The sequence below is a fragment of the Neodothiora populina genome, assembly GCF_041146345.1.
Source record: "Neodothiora populina strain CPC 39397 chromosome Unknown canker_contig_1, whole genome shotgun sequence".
Classification (NCBI taxonomy): Eukaryota; Fungi; Ascomycota; class Dothideomycetes; order Dothideales; family Dothioraceae; genus Neodothiora; species Neodothiora populina.
Genome location: NW_027191419.1, coordinates 250048 through 265922, shown reverse-complemented (window position 1 = coordinate 265922; position 15875 = coordinate 250048). Strand labels below are relative to the sequence as shown.

General features: G+C 52.3%; 3 protein-coding genes across 4 annotated transcripts; 1 reads left to right on the top strand and 2 right to left on the bottom strand.

Moving 5' to 3' along the window:
• Positions 1-2020: 2020 nt before the first annotated feature.
• On the bottom strand, positions 2021-3210 carry AAFC00_000067 (uncharacterized protein; the record flags this gene model as incomplete). Its single annotated transcript, XM_069347166.1, has 2 exons — positions 2021-2391; positions 2454-3210. The coding sequence occupies 2 exons, from the start codon at positions 3208-3210 to the stop codon at positions 2021-2023; spliced, it is 1128 nt and encodes a 375-aa protein (XP_069196251.1).
• Positions 3211-4116: 906 nt separating this feature from the next.
• AAFC00_000066 (uncharacterized protein) lies at positions 4117-6170 on the top strand (the record flags this gene model as incomplete). Its single annotated transcript, XM_069347050.1, has 2 exons — positions 4117-4439; positions 4502-6170. The coding sequence occupies 2 exons, from the start codon at positions 4117-4119 to the stop codon at positions 6168-6170; spliced, it is 1992 nt and encodes a 663-aa protein (XP_069196250.1).
• A 381-nt stretch (positions 6171-6551) lies between these two features.
• AAFC00_000065 (uncharacterized protein) lies at positions 6552-7556 on the bottom strand (the record flags this gene model as incomplete). Of its 2 annotated transcripts, XM_069346926.1 has the most annotated exons (2): positions 6552-7444; positions 7523-7556. In XM_069346926.1, the coding sequence occupies 2 exons, from the start codon at positions 7554-7556 to the stop codon at positions 6552-6554; spliced, it is 927 nt and encodes a 308-aa protein (XP_069196248.1). The 2 variants fall into 2 exon arrangements, with proteins under 2 accessions (XP_069196248.1, XP_069196249.1); XM_069348370.1 differs by having other exon boundaries at positions 6552-7556.
• Between the last annotated feature and the right edge of the window lie 8319 nt (positions 7557-15875).

Here is a 15875-nt window from a genome sequence, read left to right as displayed (position 1 = left end):
GAGAGCGCAGTCGATGTATGCTCTATCCAGCTCATACAGTGCTGTGGATGCGCCCAGTCGCCGCTCCTGCCTGCCAGAGAATGGCGGTACCGTAGAAGTTTCCCGGAGAAGGGTTATTGGAGGCGGGGGAGAGACACAGAGTGAAGGCGCGGAGAGTCTTTCTTGGCGGAGTAATGGGCTGCTTTGTTTATACAATTGCAAATCACAGAATATAGCCACCGGTGAGGTCGAGCGAACGTGGTGCTGAAGTCTAAAAGGTCGACTCTTGAACAGACAAGACGGGGAAAAACAAGAAAAAAAAAGGATAGTGAAATCAATGCTTGGGAGGTAGCAGTACAGAAAGGCAAGGTAGAGAGGCAATGGGCTGGTGGTGCCAAGGTGAGAGTGGTGATGATTATCTTAGTGCCAAGATAGACTTACGGCTGATCGGTTGAGGTAATGTTTTCTTACCATTTAAAGTGAACCACCTGGGGGGGGGGGGGCACCTCCCCCGCCTGCATGATGTAACTCGTATAATAGCCTTGCTTTTCCGCGATCCCAGAGCAGATTGCATGCAATGCTGCCGGGCAAAGACGTACTGACCAAAAGTGGTCGGCTTCTTTCTCTACATGCCATACAAATATTACGACAGCCACAGAGTAGTGTCTGCCTTTTGTTTTTCAAGGCAAGCAAAGCTTTACCGGACTCTCCATGCCCCCGTACCCGTAACGCATCACGTACACCTTGGCCACCCTTGGCAAACATGGGATTCCAAGGTTTAAAGCCCATCGGGGGACGGGGTCAGGCCAAAACTCGGGTGCACGGGCGTGGGCCACCTTCGTCACACCTTAGCGAGAAGGGAAAAAGTAGATATAGTATGGTACGTAGAAGATAGTGTGATGGCGAGAGAGAGGCATAGAGGACTACAGAGCCACGCCCTGGACCGAGATACAGTAGGTAGGTAGCGTGAGTCGTGCAATTAATCTGTCAATTCCTCTGTTCACCCCCACCGCACTTCACACCGTAGCAGCGCCCACCGACCGCATAGCGAATCCATGCGCGTACGAGTACACGCGGCGGCGTAAGGTAGGTACCTTATACAAGGTGTCAATAGCAAGAGTGCCGTGACTCCGTGGACATTGATCATCACGGAGACACAGAGACGTGCATCGTACCAAGGCAGGCTGACCGGTCGGTGAATGAACGTCCTTCTGTCTGTGATATTACACTTGCGAGCAGCGGGTGTCCTGTGGTTCTCATTCACGATAACGATGATACTAGAAAGAAGGTAGGTGGAGTTTTGAGATGACTGCTGCGACGACGACCAGGGCGGGGTGCAGCTTGCTCGCGATGCGATGCAGCATCTTGATTTCTGGGCGAAGCGGTACCTTACCTACCTTACCTTACCTTGGGCAGTATCTACCGAGGCCTTGCGGCCAACCAGCCAGATAGCGCGAGCCCGGACACCGGACACCGGACACCGGACGCCGGGGGCTTTATCGATTACACTACACTACTTGTACCTCCTGGTTAGTGGCCGCACGGAGGCATGGCATACTGTACACAGGGCCGCGATATTGTTCATATATATGGATTGTCTCGATTTGTACTGTGATCATGCGGTGTCCTGTTCGGGCTGGTTTCATGTCAGACTGTCTGAATGCGAGGTTTGAGTGGATAGTCGGAAATGGGATGATGGATTGATTGATTGATCGTCTGGCCGGCCTCGTATGCAGGACTTGGTTGGATGTTCCGTGGTTGAGAGTATTTGTTTTTATGTATGATGGTTATCTGTAGCTTTGTAGTTTCCGTGGACTGACGATGATCACACGTTCGAGGACGACGGAATCAGAGGCATCATCGCGCCTTGTTTGTATCGTATACGCCTCTCTGTCTACATGTACAGGACAGCACCGAGGCTGCCGCTCAATCGGTGTGTGCCTACCCAGTTCGTTTGACACAAATGCCACTCTTCCTGCACATCTTTTGATGGGCTCCCCGCTCAGCTCTGGCCTGCAAAGCGTTTTCCTGCGTGTTGTATTTAAACCTTCAACTGGGCAATGTCCGGGGTGCCGTCCTCGGCCGCAGCGGTGGCCTTCTCCGCCTCGACGACAATGTCCCTCAGGGGTTTATGGTCTCCGCCGCGAAGGTACTCTTCGTACTCGCCGATCTTCTGGCCGGCCTCGACCCAGCGCTGCTTGTATGCCGCTCTTCGCTTGTCGCACTCTGCGTTCAGAGCGGGCCAGTACTTGGCGTGGTCGTATTCGAACTCGAGATCGCCGCCGCTCTCCTTCCAGAGTTGCTCCGGGGGCACGTATTTGCGCAGGTCCTCGTTGAACTTCATCTTTTCCTTGGTGACGGGGTCGATGAAGGGTGAGATGAGCTTGAAGAAGGTGCTGACGTACCAGGGCACTGTTTGGTCAAAGTTAGCTGTGTCTTTGTTTGTACATATAAACAAAAACAAAAAAACTCACGTTGTGAGATGAGCGCGCGTCCGAGTCTCTCGGGGTTGTGGTTTTGTAGAATGTTCAGCACAGCTCTTGCCTGGGCGACGCTGGGCACGTTGCCGCTGGCGGCGCCCTTGAAGTTGATGAGGAGACACGTCGTCTCCTGGCCCGGGGGAAGCATGTCGAGCACGCGATCCAACATGAAGGAAAGGTGGTGTATTTGACGGTCGCTCATTTTCGTGTTCTGCTTGGCGGGATTGAGATAGAGGCAGGGACGGGCATTGACGTCGTAGCCGATGACGACTTGCTTGCCGGTCTCGTTCTCCGGCGAGATGTAGTCTGCGGTGAAGGTGTCGGCGCCGTACTCGCGTCGCCACGAGAGCGTGCTCTGCAGCCTGTGCAGGGCGTCCGGGACTTTCCACTTGGTCGCACGCAGATATCGGAGCAGACACTCGCGGGTCAGGAACATGCGCTCGTTGTCGGTGATGGGCTCGTTGGTGGCATGCTTGTCCGTCGTGCTGGGAATGGTGGTCCAATTCGACACGGTAGCGAAGACCTGCGAGTATTTGGCTTGCTGGTCCGCGGTCAGGGGCGCGATGATGGCGGGTTTACAAGTCGGCACCGGGACCAGGATGGGGGTGCGGACGGCGCCCTTGGGGGCATATTCTTCCGGGGTGGGAGGGCTTTGTTTCTGAGTAGAAGTGATGGAGGCAGGCTTGCTGCTTGATCTGGAATCCTGAACACTGTCGACGGGCGCCGGTACGGCATCTGCGACGTTGGCCATCTGTGTTGTATGTAGCAAGGAAAAGCTGTCGGGAGTATGCGTGATATACAGATGCTTTGGAAGATGGTCCGGGGGTGGAAGGAGAGAAGGGAGGGACAAAAAGGAAAAGAAGACGGGCTAGGAGATTGAAGGCCTGAGGACACGGGATCCGGTGTAGGAGAGGGAGCGAGAGAGAGAGCAGAGTGGACTATCAATCCCAAGGTACGGGAGGCAGGGTATAATACAGTGTCGAGAGCGAGGTTATTACGAGTATTTTATAAGACAAGCTTGATTGCAAAACGAGTGAATCTCTCTCTCTTCCTCCCTCGTCACTGGTACATCTACTGTACTGTACAATGAGGCAAGCTACTACTACTACTACTACTACTACTACTACTACTGACAGACGATACAGCAAGATACAACGCCCGTCCCTCCCTGTACAAGTTAGAAAAAAGGGAGCGAGCGAGCGGCGCAATCCGATGCCGCTCTCTGCCTTGGCCTTGGCCTTGGCCTAGGGTGCGCCCAGCCTTCCGAGAGTGGACATGGCATGATTGTGCATCATCTTTTGGTGATCTTCTTGATCTCTTGGAGGATGCATGTGAACTCGAGCCTATGATGGCGCTGTATCTGCTTCGTACAAGGTTTATGCAATAACCTAATGATTGCTAGGTGGGTCAAGAACAGGGGTCCCAACGTTGTCCCGCGTGTCGGCTCGGCGGACGGGAGTCTATTGGTCCGTCCCCCGCCAGTCCCTGAATGGGTGTCGAAGTGCCCCGATTCCAACGCGAGGGCTTGGCGCGTCATGTCGCGTCACCGGCGCGTCTTCTGGAAAAGACGAACAACTATTCCCGTCTTGCATGACAACATATTACATATCGACCACACATACACATACACATACACATACACAGACACAGACACGCAATGGCAGAAGTCACAGACGAGATCAACGAACTGTTCGCCTTACCCAATGCGCCTCTGCCGCAAGATGTCCTCGGCGAGCTGCAGTCACTCGTGCGCGTCCACTCGCTGTCGCCGCAGGAGCTGTTCTTCAAATGGGAGGCGTACAGCCTGAAGATGGGCGGGGAGAACAGTCGCGTGGACTACAAGACGGTGCGAGACTTCAAGAAGGATCTCCAGGATGCGTTGGAGAGGGAGTCGAGGGGGAGAGTCCACTTGCAGAGTGCGAGCAAGAGAAACGTCAATGCCACGCCGAGGAATGCGAATACTGGGGACGTCTTCGGAGTGTATGTTCTTTGCTCCTCTGCTGGTCTTCTCTACTGAGGTCATGCTGATGGTGTGAATCTAGTCTCGACAGTCTGGTGACGGGCACACCGGTGTCAAAGAGCGCGGCAGGGAAGAGACGCAACAACTTCGAGACGCCCTCGGCCAAAGCCAGCAAAGTCAAGACAACGAGTTCGCCAGGCGAGCAGCGAACCCCCAACGTCGAGTCCATTGCAAAAGGCACATCATTCGCAGACAGAAAAGACCCCGGTCAGATCGTCGAACAGCTGAACGGCCACATCCCCTTGGCCGAAGCCCCGGCAGAAGCCAGCACTGAGGCGCGAGTCAAGCTGAAAGCCAACACGGAGATGCCCAAGTTCGCCTACAAACCAATGGCCATGAAGCTATCAGAAGCATCCGAGATCCTCGACGACCGCATCGACGAGTTCACCGACCTCGTCAGGCAACATCACCGCTTCCCCGAGTCGGCCTTTGGCAATCCGGCGGCAGAGAGCACGGCCGAGATCATTGCGGTCGGGAGAATAGCGTGCGATGCGCCCGAGGGCAAACTGAACGCGGCGTCAATGGTCCTCGAGACCAGCAGACGAATGGGCGCCGGCCTACGCGTACCCTTACGTATGGACAAGCAGCAATTCGACTTTTTCCCCGGCAAAATCGTCGCGCTCAAGGGCATCAACGCCTCAGGCGAATACTTTTCCGTCAGCGAAGTCTTGACCTTGCCACGCCTGCAGCTGCCGGCCACCTCCCCCGCTGATCTCGAGGTGCACAATGCACGTCTCTCATCAGCGTCAGACTCCGACGACGACGTCCCTCGTCCACTGAGCATATCCATCGCCTCAGGACCCTACACGACCGAAAGCGACCTCTCGTACGACGCGCTCGAAGAGATATGCTCCAAAGCCGCCGGATGCGTCGCCGACGTGCTGATCCTGACCGGGCCCTTCCTAGACCTCGAACACCCGCTCATCGCCTCAGGAGACGTGTCCCTGCCCGACGACTTCCTTTCCTCGCCAGACAACGCGACCATGACGGACGTCTTCCGCGCCCTCGTTTCGCCCCCCTTGCACCGCCTGATCCAGCGCGTGCCGTCCATGACCGTCATCCTGGTCCCGTCCGTGCGAGACGCCATATCCAAGCACGTCTCGTGGCCGCAAGACAAGTTCCTGCGCCGAGACCTCGGACTTCCCCGACAAGTGCTGTGCGTCACGAACCCCATCATGCTGTCCATCAACGAGGTTTTGGTCGGGGTTAGCTCCGAAGACGTGCTCTACGAAATGCAGCGGCAGCGCGTCGTGAGCTCGTCGGCCAGGTTCGCCGCAGGCGACACCCTCGCTGCGCTGAGCGCCAACGTCATCGATCAGAGACATTTCTTTCCTGTCTTTCCGCCTCTGCCTCGTCGTGGCGACGATGACAACTCCGACTCCTCGTCGTCGGCGGGAAAAGGTGGCCTGAGTATAGCTGCCTCCCTCGACATCTCATACCTCAAACTCGGCGACATGTTGAACGTCGTGCCGGACCTGCTGATCTTGCCCTCTGCTCTGACGCCGTTCGCCAAGGTCGTCGACGGCGTCATGGTTGTGAATCCTGGCTTCCTCTCGAAAAAGCGAGGCGCGGGCACGTGGGCCAGGGTCGTGGTCAAGAGGAGAGAGGTCAGGGAGGAGGAGAGGGAAGGAGAGAAGTTGTTGAGGCATGAGGTCTATGAGAGGGCTAGGGTTGATATCGTGAGGATTTGAGATGGAAGAAATATGAGTGATGATTGATAGGCAAATGTACGAGTATACGGGGAAACGGGGGGGGGCCATGCTTGCTTACATATACTGCACATTTCCTTCTCTTGTCTAGTGGATCTGATACAGCCACCATGGTGATTTCCATTCAATTAACCACCTCCTCCTCCCCTTGTCCCCCTGTCGATATCCTGCGTCAAAACAAATAATGAAAGGTTCACATCAGAGGTATATGTATATCTATAAAGAGGGAAACACCAGACTCCTGCAAAGAAAACCGCGTCTGCTTGTATAAAACCCGATCCCGTGAAATGACAGAAACCGAGGTCCCGCCTCTGATTCAAACTCCTCGAGACATACACAGCATAAAAGCGACCGGACTCCACTTCAGTGAAATCGTCGTATCAGCATCACCACTATCGCAACGACAATCCCGATGATGGCTCTGTCCAACCACACGTCGTGCGAGTGGCGCGCTGCTGGGGCTTGTGCTTGTTGCTGTCGTATCGCTCGCTGTTGTTGTTGTTGTTGCTGCTGCATTGATAATGAAGCAGGAGGAGAGGGAGGCTGCGTCACTGGTGTAGATGTCGTCGTTGTTGTTGGCACTGCTGCCTGGGCTACAGCTGATGCTGGCTTGTCTCGTGATGTTCCAGAAGCCAACGATCCGATCTCTGGATCCCCAACGACCTCGCTGTCCTTGTCTTGTTGCTGCTGTGGCGACTTGGCGGCGAATCCCATCTCCTTCGCAAGCTTCTCCTCCTCTTCCCTCCTCTTCGCCTCTCGCTCCTCGCTCTCTGCCCCCAGAATCTCCCTGACCTCTTCTTCGTGCTTCCGCAATATCTCCTCGTTGCTCTGTGATCCACACGCCCTGCACTTCCACCCTTTGCTTTCTCCCGCCAGTTTCCTCTTGACGCTATCCGCCGCGCTCATGCCTCCCACCTGGCCCCCAGCATCAGAATCCATAAATGCGCGTATAGCGACCAGCGCCGTCCGTATGCCCCATGCCGGCTGCCAGCTCTCCTCGTGATGACCAGAGATGCTGAGACAGATCTCACGGTTCGGCTCGAAGCGCCCCGAGGGCGTCAAGAAGCGGAAGTTGGGCGGTTTGAGAGGATACGAGGGCGGCAAGGTGATTTGTCCATGGTAGATGCCTGTGGCCAGTGGAGATGGCGCAGGTGGTCCGCGAATTGTGAAGTGCCAGGTGTAAAGGTCCGAGTCGTCGAGGGGAGCGGCGTGGTAGTCTGGGGAGGGGTTCTGGGACAGCTCGGCGGCTTCTTTGACTGTGCTTCTGTTAGACTCGACTTGGACATCAACGAGGATAGGAACTGGATCAGGAATATGAGAAGAAGGGAACTGACGGATGCGCTTCACAGTTGGGCCCTTCAGCGACATGGTCGCGCGACTGATGTACTTTCTGTACCTTCCTTCCACTCGCAGCCTGATGGGACGGGACTACACTGTCGAGTAACTGGCTGTATGAAACATGAAAGTTAAGCGACAGGCGACAATGACAGCCAATGGCAGATGCAGAAGATCAAGGATGGAGTCGGAGGAGAGAATTGGTAATGATCAATATGGTAATGGACGAGGTGGAAGGAGTCTCAATCAGGCTGACCGCCCCCTGCCTTCCTGTTACAAGTACGTTACCTCCGTATCTCCGCGACTACCCCGGATGTTCACATGCTTCTCTCGAGGCTAACCCTGTCCTTGTTTTGCCATTGGACAGCATTTAGTATGGCCACTCGCCTATTGCTTTGCACAGTACAAGGTGTTCAGGTGTTGTATGGATGCAATCACTCACTTGTCTTCTGATATGACTGCGTTCCGTCGAACCGCTTGTGTCTTCCCATACCATGTACGAGTAATAAAAGTCCATGTCCATGTATCCATGTATCCATGTTCGACCTAGGTCAGCATGTTCACGACTAACAAGGCTGGTTTTGACCAGCAAAAGATATGTAGACGGACGATAGCTTAGTGATGCGCGAGCTCTGTTCAAACAAAAAGTCCGAAGGTGACATTCACGTCGAACATCGACAAAATATACATTTATTTCTACGATAATTTGGTGAAGGAAGGGAGCATGTTGCCAGTACACACAAGGCAAACAGTTAGGTATTGCTCCCTTTGAGGGTGGTCTCACGAGATCCGTTCATCTCACCACCATCATGTCACGTCACTTTCTCAACACACAAACATGGCGACACGAACATAACCTTGCTCTGTTCCGAGTCTGTCTGGGCGCTTGTACCCTCTCACGAAGGAGAAAGACCATCTGAGACTTCGATGTAAACGTTCCGAGTGACCCCATTTCAGGAGTGCGAAACTTACCTTGACACCACCGGAGTTGAGACCGACACCGAAGATGGAGCCCACGGCACATGTGATCGCATGCCCAGAGGATAGATGACCACATTTACCCAGTTTATGTGTATATCCTAGCTCGTAGAGTTCATAAGGTCCTCGGCACCTCGAGAAGCGAACAGGTCAATGTCTCTGTCACTATGCCCATGTTGCCCAACCAGAATACTGTGCACCATTTGCGAGCTTATGCTGCTTTACCATATGTGTCAAGCGAGCGTAACGCAGCATGTGATCGCGCGATGTGAAGGTTGGCGCACCTGTGTTCCGACGACAGCCGTAGATTGTGACCAAGTTTCGCGCACGGGAAAAGCACGAAAACAGCACGCCAGCTCCTTCAAGTGCTTCTTGCAAAACCAACCAGCCCGTATAGTGTACCTTCTTCTCGAGCAGGAGTGTGTGTATGTCGCAGTAGGAGCATGATGCGTTCAGTCCACGGGTGGCTTATGCAATTTATTGGCGAAGCGCGGAAGATGCAATCGATTGAGATTTGATTACCGTCGGAGGCGTCGACATCAGACACAGGTCTCGCTCTGCGGAGGAACATGGAATCCAAGTGCACCGACTCGGTGTTCAAGTGGCTGATATCGTTTCATGTGATGGCTCCCTGCAGCGCAGCACAGCGGCGTACAGCATCTCGTCGCGTGTGGGTGACTCTCGTAAAAAATCCGTCGTGATCGATCAATGTGCTGCGAGCCGATCCATTCTGCCTTCTGAGCATAAAAAGACCAAGTACCAGGTCAACATACCGCTGGCAGGATCGATAGATATGAGATGATAGCAGAAGAGGGCGCAAGCGTGAGTGGCCTGATGAAAAGCCACAGGCTATCCGAGAGGACCTAAAGCCACCTGCCATACAGTCCATAGACTTAGTAGAGGCGGTCCGCACGAAGGTGCTCTGATGACTCGATCGCTCAGACTTCGGAGCCGGGCAGAAGCACCGTCTATAAAAATTCAGACCTAAGTTACATTGCGCTGTGCCCGTTTACGGTTTAGTGTCTGACGATCGGACCTTTGCATAAGTACAGAGATACTGCTGACGGCAGCCCAGCCTCTGCCTAACGTCAAGTCTTGTGTGCGTGATCTTAGGGAACATGATCACTGTCCTTCATGGGGCCTGATCTGTTGATGAAGTTGACTCGACTGACTTGGCGAGGTGCATGATTGATGCCGTCTCAACCTCGATATGCTCGGCGCAAATTCGATATGTGCGTGGTGGCTAACAAATGGGTCTCTCGCGAGCAGCCGGACCTGCCTCTGCTACTGCTTGTAGGCCTGCGTGAACACCCTGAGATGTGTTGGACACTGGCACAATCAAGTCTATCGAACAAAACCATCGTCTAGGCGCGACGATCACAAGTGTCGATTCACCGCACGTCGACTTGACTGGTGTACAGATACACTCAAGTCTGTGCAGGAAAGACTAAACCAACATCATGCCGAATATTCTCTGTGCCGTGACCCAGGACTGCCAGAGCGAGAAGCGACGAGGAAAAGAGAAGGAAAAGAACATATATGTAAGCCACCGTACTTGTATATACATATACGGCCACTAATAAAGTTAAGATGATCAGGAAAGCTCTGGATTTGTATAAGGGATAAACGCCTAGGCGGAAATAGATGCTAAGTAAATGAGGAGAACAAGCGATTCCTTATGCGCCTTCACGTTTGAGTCACTAATTCATATTCATGAGGCGTACATAATTAGGCTGCTGGTCATTAGTCCTCGATGTTTGACCTCCTTGTTGGGCCTTTGCAACTTGTCTGTTTGACTCGCATTGAAGGTCCAGAAGAAGACCCCCCTAGATCGATATGGGAGTGACTCGTGGCTTTATAGCGAACCAGGCTTCTTGAGCCAATGGCATGGTCAAGGTCGACATCATTATGACAACTGCAGAAAGAATCCCACATGCACACCAGGAAGCGGACCGCCGCCGCCAGGGAAATGTGAAACCTGAGATACCTCACCTTACCTCACAGACTCCAACGTCAGTGCACCTGTCACCTGTCGAGCCTGTCGCTGTCGCGGGAACGGGCTATTTCGCCTACTTCGCACGTGGGCAATTGAGCTTCACAGTTTGTGCTTCTAGAAGTCCCCTACACGGCTAAAAAAAGATAAGGTAGGTATCGTCATTACTACGAAATCCTCCAGATGATGAGGCAATGCGTAACACCTTAGGTAACTTTTGTTTTCCTTCAAAGACTCGGATGTACCTTTCCACCTCTTCGCTCGACAACTAACCATAGCTTCCATCCTTGCTCTGCTTCATAAAGTACCAAGTCCCAACTACGGAAAAAGCATGATTCGCCCAAATTTACGCCAATTATACCGTTATCTTCACCAGCAAACCGACAACACCACGCTGCTAACACAACTCGATGATGGCGCATGATGAGGATACCGCAATATTCGTATCATGACGCTCGAACTCCTTCATCCCAATCCTCATTATACGCCTCTTTTAACGATGACCACCACATGCTGAACCTAGCCACACTCCACCGCATGCTCATGGAAATCGCTTCCTTTTCGTCGACGTCAAACATCGCCGTTTACTCCGTCAGATCGTTCACGAAGTCTTTCAGCTCCTGCTCCTCATTACTTGACAACGGTCGAGGTCGTTCCATGGCGTCTGGGGTGTGTTGTACTTCACCATGACTCATCGATCCTCGACCAACACTCTGATATGTTGCATAATTGGCGTGCTCGGCATAGGACTGATGTCGCAGCTGAGGATTTGCAGCATCTATCATAGGTGACAAGTTTGCAGGAACCGAGACGGATTGTGGCCTGTCAGTATGGGTAGGGCAAGAGTCGACCGTCGGCGAAGGCACGGTTGAGACGCTGCCCTTCATACTTGGAAAATGGTGGATGACCGCGTTTCCAAGTATTGACTCGGCAGCAAGGTTCTGCGCCTTGCGCAAATTGTACTGTTGGATCGCCTCACAATTGCAAAATGTGTGTTGCAAGGCCTGCGTTCTCCAAAACGAGAGCTCGTCGCGTAAGCTCTTCTCGCTTTGCTTCAGTGCAGCGTTCAGAACACTCTGGGTCCGATGCGTATCTTCGAGGAGATCTACATGATCCTTCTTCTTTGCACGACACTTTGCCGCCGCTACCCTATTCTTCTCGCGGTACTTCTCACGTTTCACGTCGCCCTCACCTTCTTCACCATCGCCATCGACATTCATCGAGCTGTCGTCGTCCATGATCTGGCTGACACTCCTGGATCTCTTGGACTGACGACGGCGACCACCAGACATGGTTCTGGTCTTCGTCGATTTTCCTACTTTGGAAGAGTTTTGCTTCGTCCCATCACCGGCACCGATTGGCTCTGCTTTGACTTCAGGGCAAACACCAGAATCGGCACGCTTGCTCTCTTTGTGGATTTCGCTTTCACTAGGAGGCGTGATCTGGCCAAAGTGTCGATCTGACGAACCATCCATGCCAAACAAACCCTTGGATATTCCAGGAAGCGCTAGCGACGCCGCCATATCAATATTTGCCGAGTTATCCAACTTTTCCGAGTCATTCCACATGGTTGCCGGGTCGATGTGCATTTGCCTCTCGCCAATGTAGAACATTTCATCGCCAACTGACATTGTCGGGCTGATCGGCAGGTCAAAATTCGTCACACCATTGGCTCCACTGTGCCCATCTGACGGATTCCCGAAAGAGTAGAAGTTGAGACCGTTCTCATGAGATTGTGGCAACTGGAAGCTGGACTCAGGAAAATCGATTGAATAGTCGTTCATATCATCGCGAGATAATTGATTGACATCTTGATGATAGCTTGTGGATGCCATGCTTGGGAAGCCTCACTTGCGGGTGTTGACGGACTCTGTTCTCTCAACGAGGAGAATTGAAGATATCGGATGGTGACCAGAAGAGACGAAAGTGAGATGGTAAGCTTTTCAAGGCCGATTGAAGCTCAATTGACTAGATGGACTGTATAGATGACTACAAGCGCTGGACATGCAGACTGCGCTCAGAGGGCTGCGCTCAGAGGGCTCTCTAACAGTCAACAACACGCCGTTGTAGAGGGCGATTATGTGAATGATCAACGATGGCTCAATATGCAGTCGATGAAAATTGTAGCTATAGGAAACTCGCGAAAGGTACAAGGAGTGTTAGAGTGGCGAAGCTTGTGAAAGCTCAAAGGTCCAGCAAGGCAGGTACGTGTTTGGCGGGGTAATTAGGTAAGTGATATGATTCACAAATATGATTGTAACAGTAGAGAGTGTGACTTTGGTAAGATTCGTACGATTAGACTTAGTGAAAACTTCAGACTCGTTAGTTTCGAAAACAGATGCAACATCTAGGCGTGGATATATTAAGGATATGAAATGGAGGGTGGGTGATGTAGCTGCTAGGCTCGGGACACATGCCTCTACGTCAGAAAGGTGGAGGATTGAAAATCAACGCGGACCTGAGGCCGAAAGGGAACCGCCGATCGCTCGATCTGTAAATCCTGTTCTTCAAACACTCTTTGCAGATTAGTCGCAACTAGGCCTTGTGCTAAAGAGTGGCTTTAAACTCTACGGCTGGTTCACTGGAACCTGAAGTACGTCCACAGTACGGTGTCGTCCTCGAGTGCTGCGCTATTCCCTGGCTCTAAGAGTACATTCAACTACTACTACTACTACTACTACTACTACTAAGGAACTAAACTTCGATTGTATTACCATTCGCGTCTGTTGTTCACCAGGGGTCAGTACAATCTGGCTGTTGCATGGTTTCGAGAAGAAAATGCCCGGACTACTGCGTTGTCTACAATCGGGTTTTGCATTCCTGTTTCCAGCCAATCTCGTTCCTAGAAGTATGATGTTGATCGCGACGTTTCCACCGTATTACTTACCACACATACTTCATGTTGTTCTTTGAATCCACCTCCATCGGCACATGGTCCGACACAAGAGAAGAAGGTACAATACCTAAGCAAAGCCAGGGCAGGATAAGGTATCAAGGCTGCACGGAGGTGTCTCGCCAAGTCTTTACTCATACCGATTCGACTACCTCACCCCTGTGATGTCTCCAATGGGATGGCGATGGACTCCTTAGCTTCACGCGTAATACTTCTACACCGTGGTAGTGCCATGGTGGGGCTCTCGGAGGTTCAGCCGATGAGCCTCATTCTACTTTTGTGCAGTTCATATTTGTACGTGAACCAACAGCATTTGTGCCGCGGCATGAAAATGCCCCACAGGGAGGATTTCGAAGATTTTCCTATGACATCGGCGATCGGTGCTGCATACATGCTACTTTTCCCCGCGTTATTTCCGAACGCCTCGTCTCGAGTGAGCACCTAAGGTTGACACTTGCTCCATACCGCACCCTGGAAAGGCTATTACCATAGGCACATGTATTATTGTTTACGTGAACTACTCGTCCTACTGTTTTGACGATATACTCATTTGAATTGCCGTCCGGTACCTATCTAGCCTACTTCAGAAATCTTCTGGATAGACCCTAGAACCCGGGGCTGAACCCATTAGGTCCCGAAGGAATGATTATTTTTTAATGATGCAATCTTCTGCTTGACAACTTGTGCATTTCGGTCATTGCCCACCTTCAATATGGAGATAATTACATACAGACTTACCGAATCCAACAAGATGTACATCTACAGCAACATACTTACCGTACAGAGGACTTCGGATTTCTTATCTGACCGTTCAACCAATGTTCAATTGGCGGCTGCCAAGCAACATAAACTAAAACCTTTGTGACTGGGACTCGTCGATCAGTCCTCTTGCTGACACCGGGTACTGCACAGGGACCACTACGTAACTCCTCGGAGCCGGTGATTCACTCCGCGAACTGCCACCTTTGAGTCCATGAAAACGGGAAGCCGGAACCATGTGCTATCGTAGGAGCATTGTCGCATGGTTGTGCCAACGGTCCCTGGCCAGGCTGACATACTTGTACCTGCATCACCTCTCCGGAACCCTGACCGGCAAGCCCCGACGGAGGGCCTTTCACAATGATCAGTTGTGTAGACTAGGAAGGCGCATATGATGTATGGTATGCATCATCCTGTCGTTCGCAATCAGGAAGTGCCATTCATGCTCGACTAAGCGTCACCGCATCACATACGCGCAGGCGCGAGACTTGCACATGACCGGGCTTATCAGAAGCGGCAGCAGCAGCTGAAACCACTGTGCTTGCAATTGGACCCCAGATATATGCTGGCACTGTAAGCTACTTGCAGCAGATTGTAGTCAACATGATGCCAACCTCAAGATAGGATCGAGCTCGGCTTTTGACTTCAGTCTCGGCAGCGACATGTCACGTGCTATATATGGTGGCAGCACGTGAATTCGCAAAAGTACAGTACTCGAATTTCCTACATCGGACCTCAGGCCTCGGCTCTATATACCGTGACTCGAAATCCTCACGGACCTGGTGCAGTAATCACAAGCATAGGTACTTTACTTACCTTACCTCACTTTGTGCTTTCAAGCACTTCGGGATGCGCAAGATTGAGCAAATCCAAGGTAGGCTCGATAAGGGACCTTTATCATTTGCAGCCGACTAGATACTTGGCGTAAGCCTGATGCACATCCTGTTCTCGTCATGATTTGCACCATACCTACCTACCTTAATCAACCTGCATCATTGGAGATTTTCAATGATGCGAATACCCGGTGCAGCAGCTGTCTGGCATCTCTGCCATGTTTTCGGTGACGAATTTGGTCATTAGTTGCCGAGAATAAACATGGACAAAGTCCTTCTGACGATCAACATAAATCGAAACTGGGAAATGACACCACCGCTATCGCTTGAGCAGCAGCCTAAAATGACTTTAAAGACATGACCGAGACGAATGTGGGCAATGTGTGGAGTTTGTTCCGAAAGCAGATGTTGTCAATTGGCCACATCAAGTACTGACGCGATTGTAGATTCGGCTGCAGTGCTATGCTGCAATGTGAGGTAGTGCAGAATTCGCCTACTAGCATCCCGAGAAGTTGGTCCACAAAACTGGAACCCACAGTAAGCTGCTAGTCGGCCGTCATTCCTTGGTGTAAAATGCCTTTCTGGAGGAGCCTCCTGGAGACCTTACCAACGCTCCGTCGAGAGTCTGTCTTCGGACCGTGGCCCGATCCGTGGCGAGAAATGCAAGCCGTGCCATTACAGGGTCTTGGGCCCCTTGGCGTCATGAAGCTTGGCACCTAGTGCATCTCGGAGTCGTCCCCGAAATATGGTAACAGCCTTCACTCCTAGTTGGCTAAGGTGAGGTGTTGCAACCTGCCTGCAGAGAACGCGTCCCATACATTTCAATGCACTGGGCGTTTGTTCTCTGACAGCTTACGGGGCGTACCATGATGGCAAGACATCACGAACGCCACTTA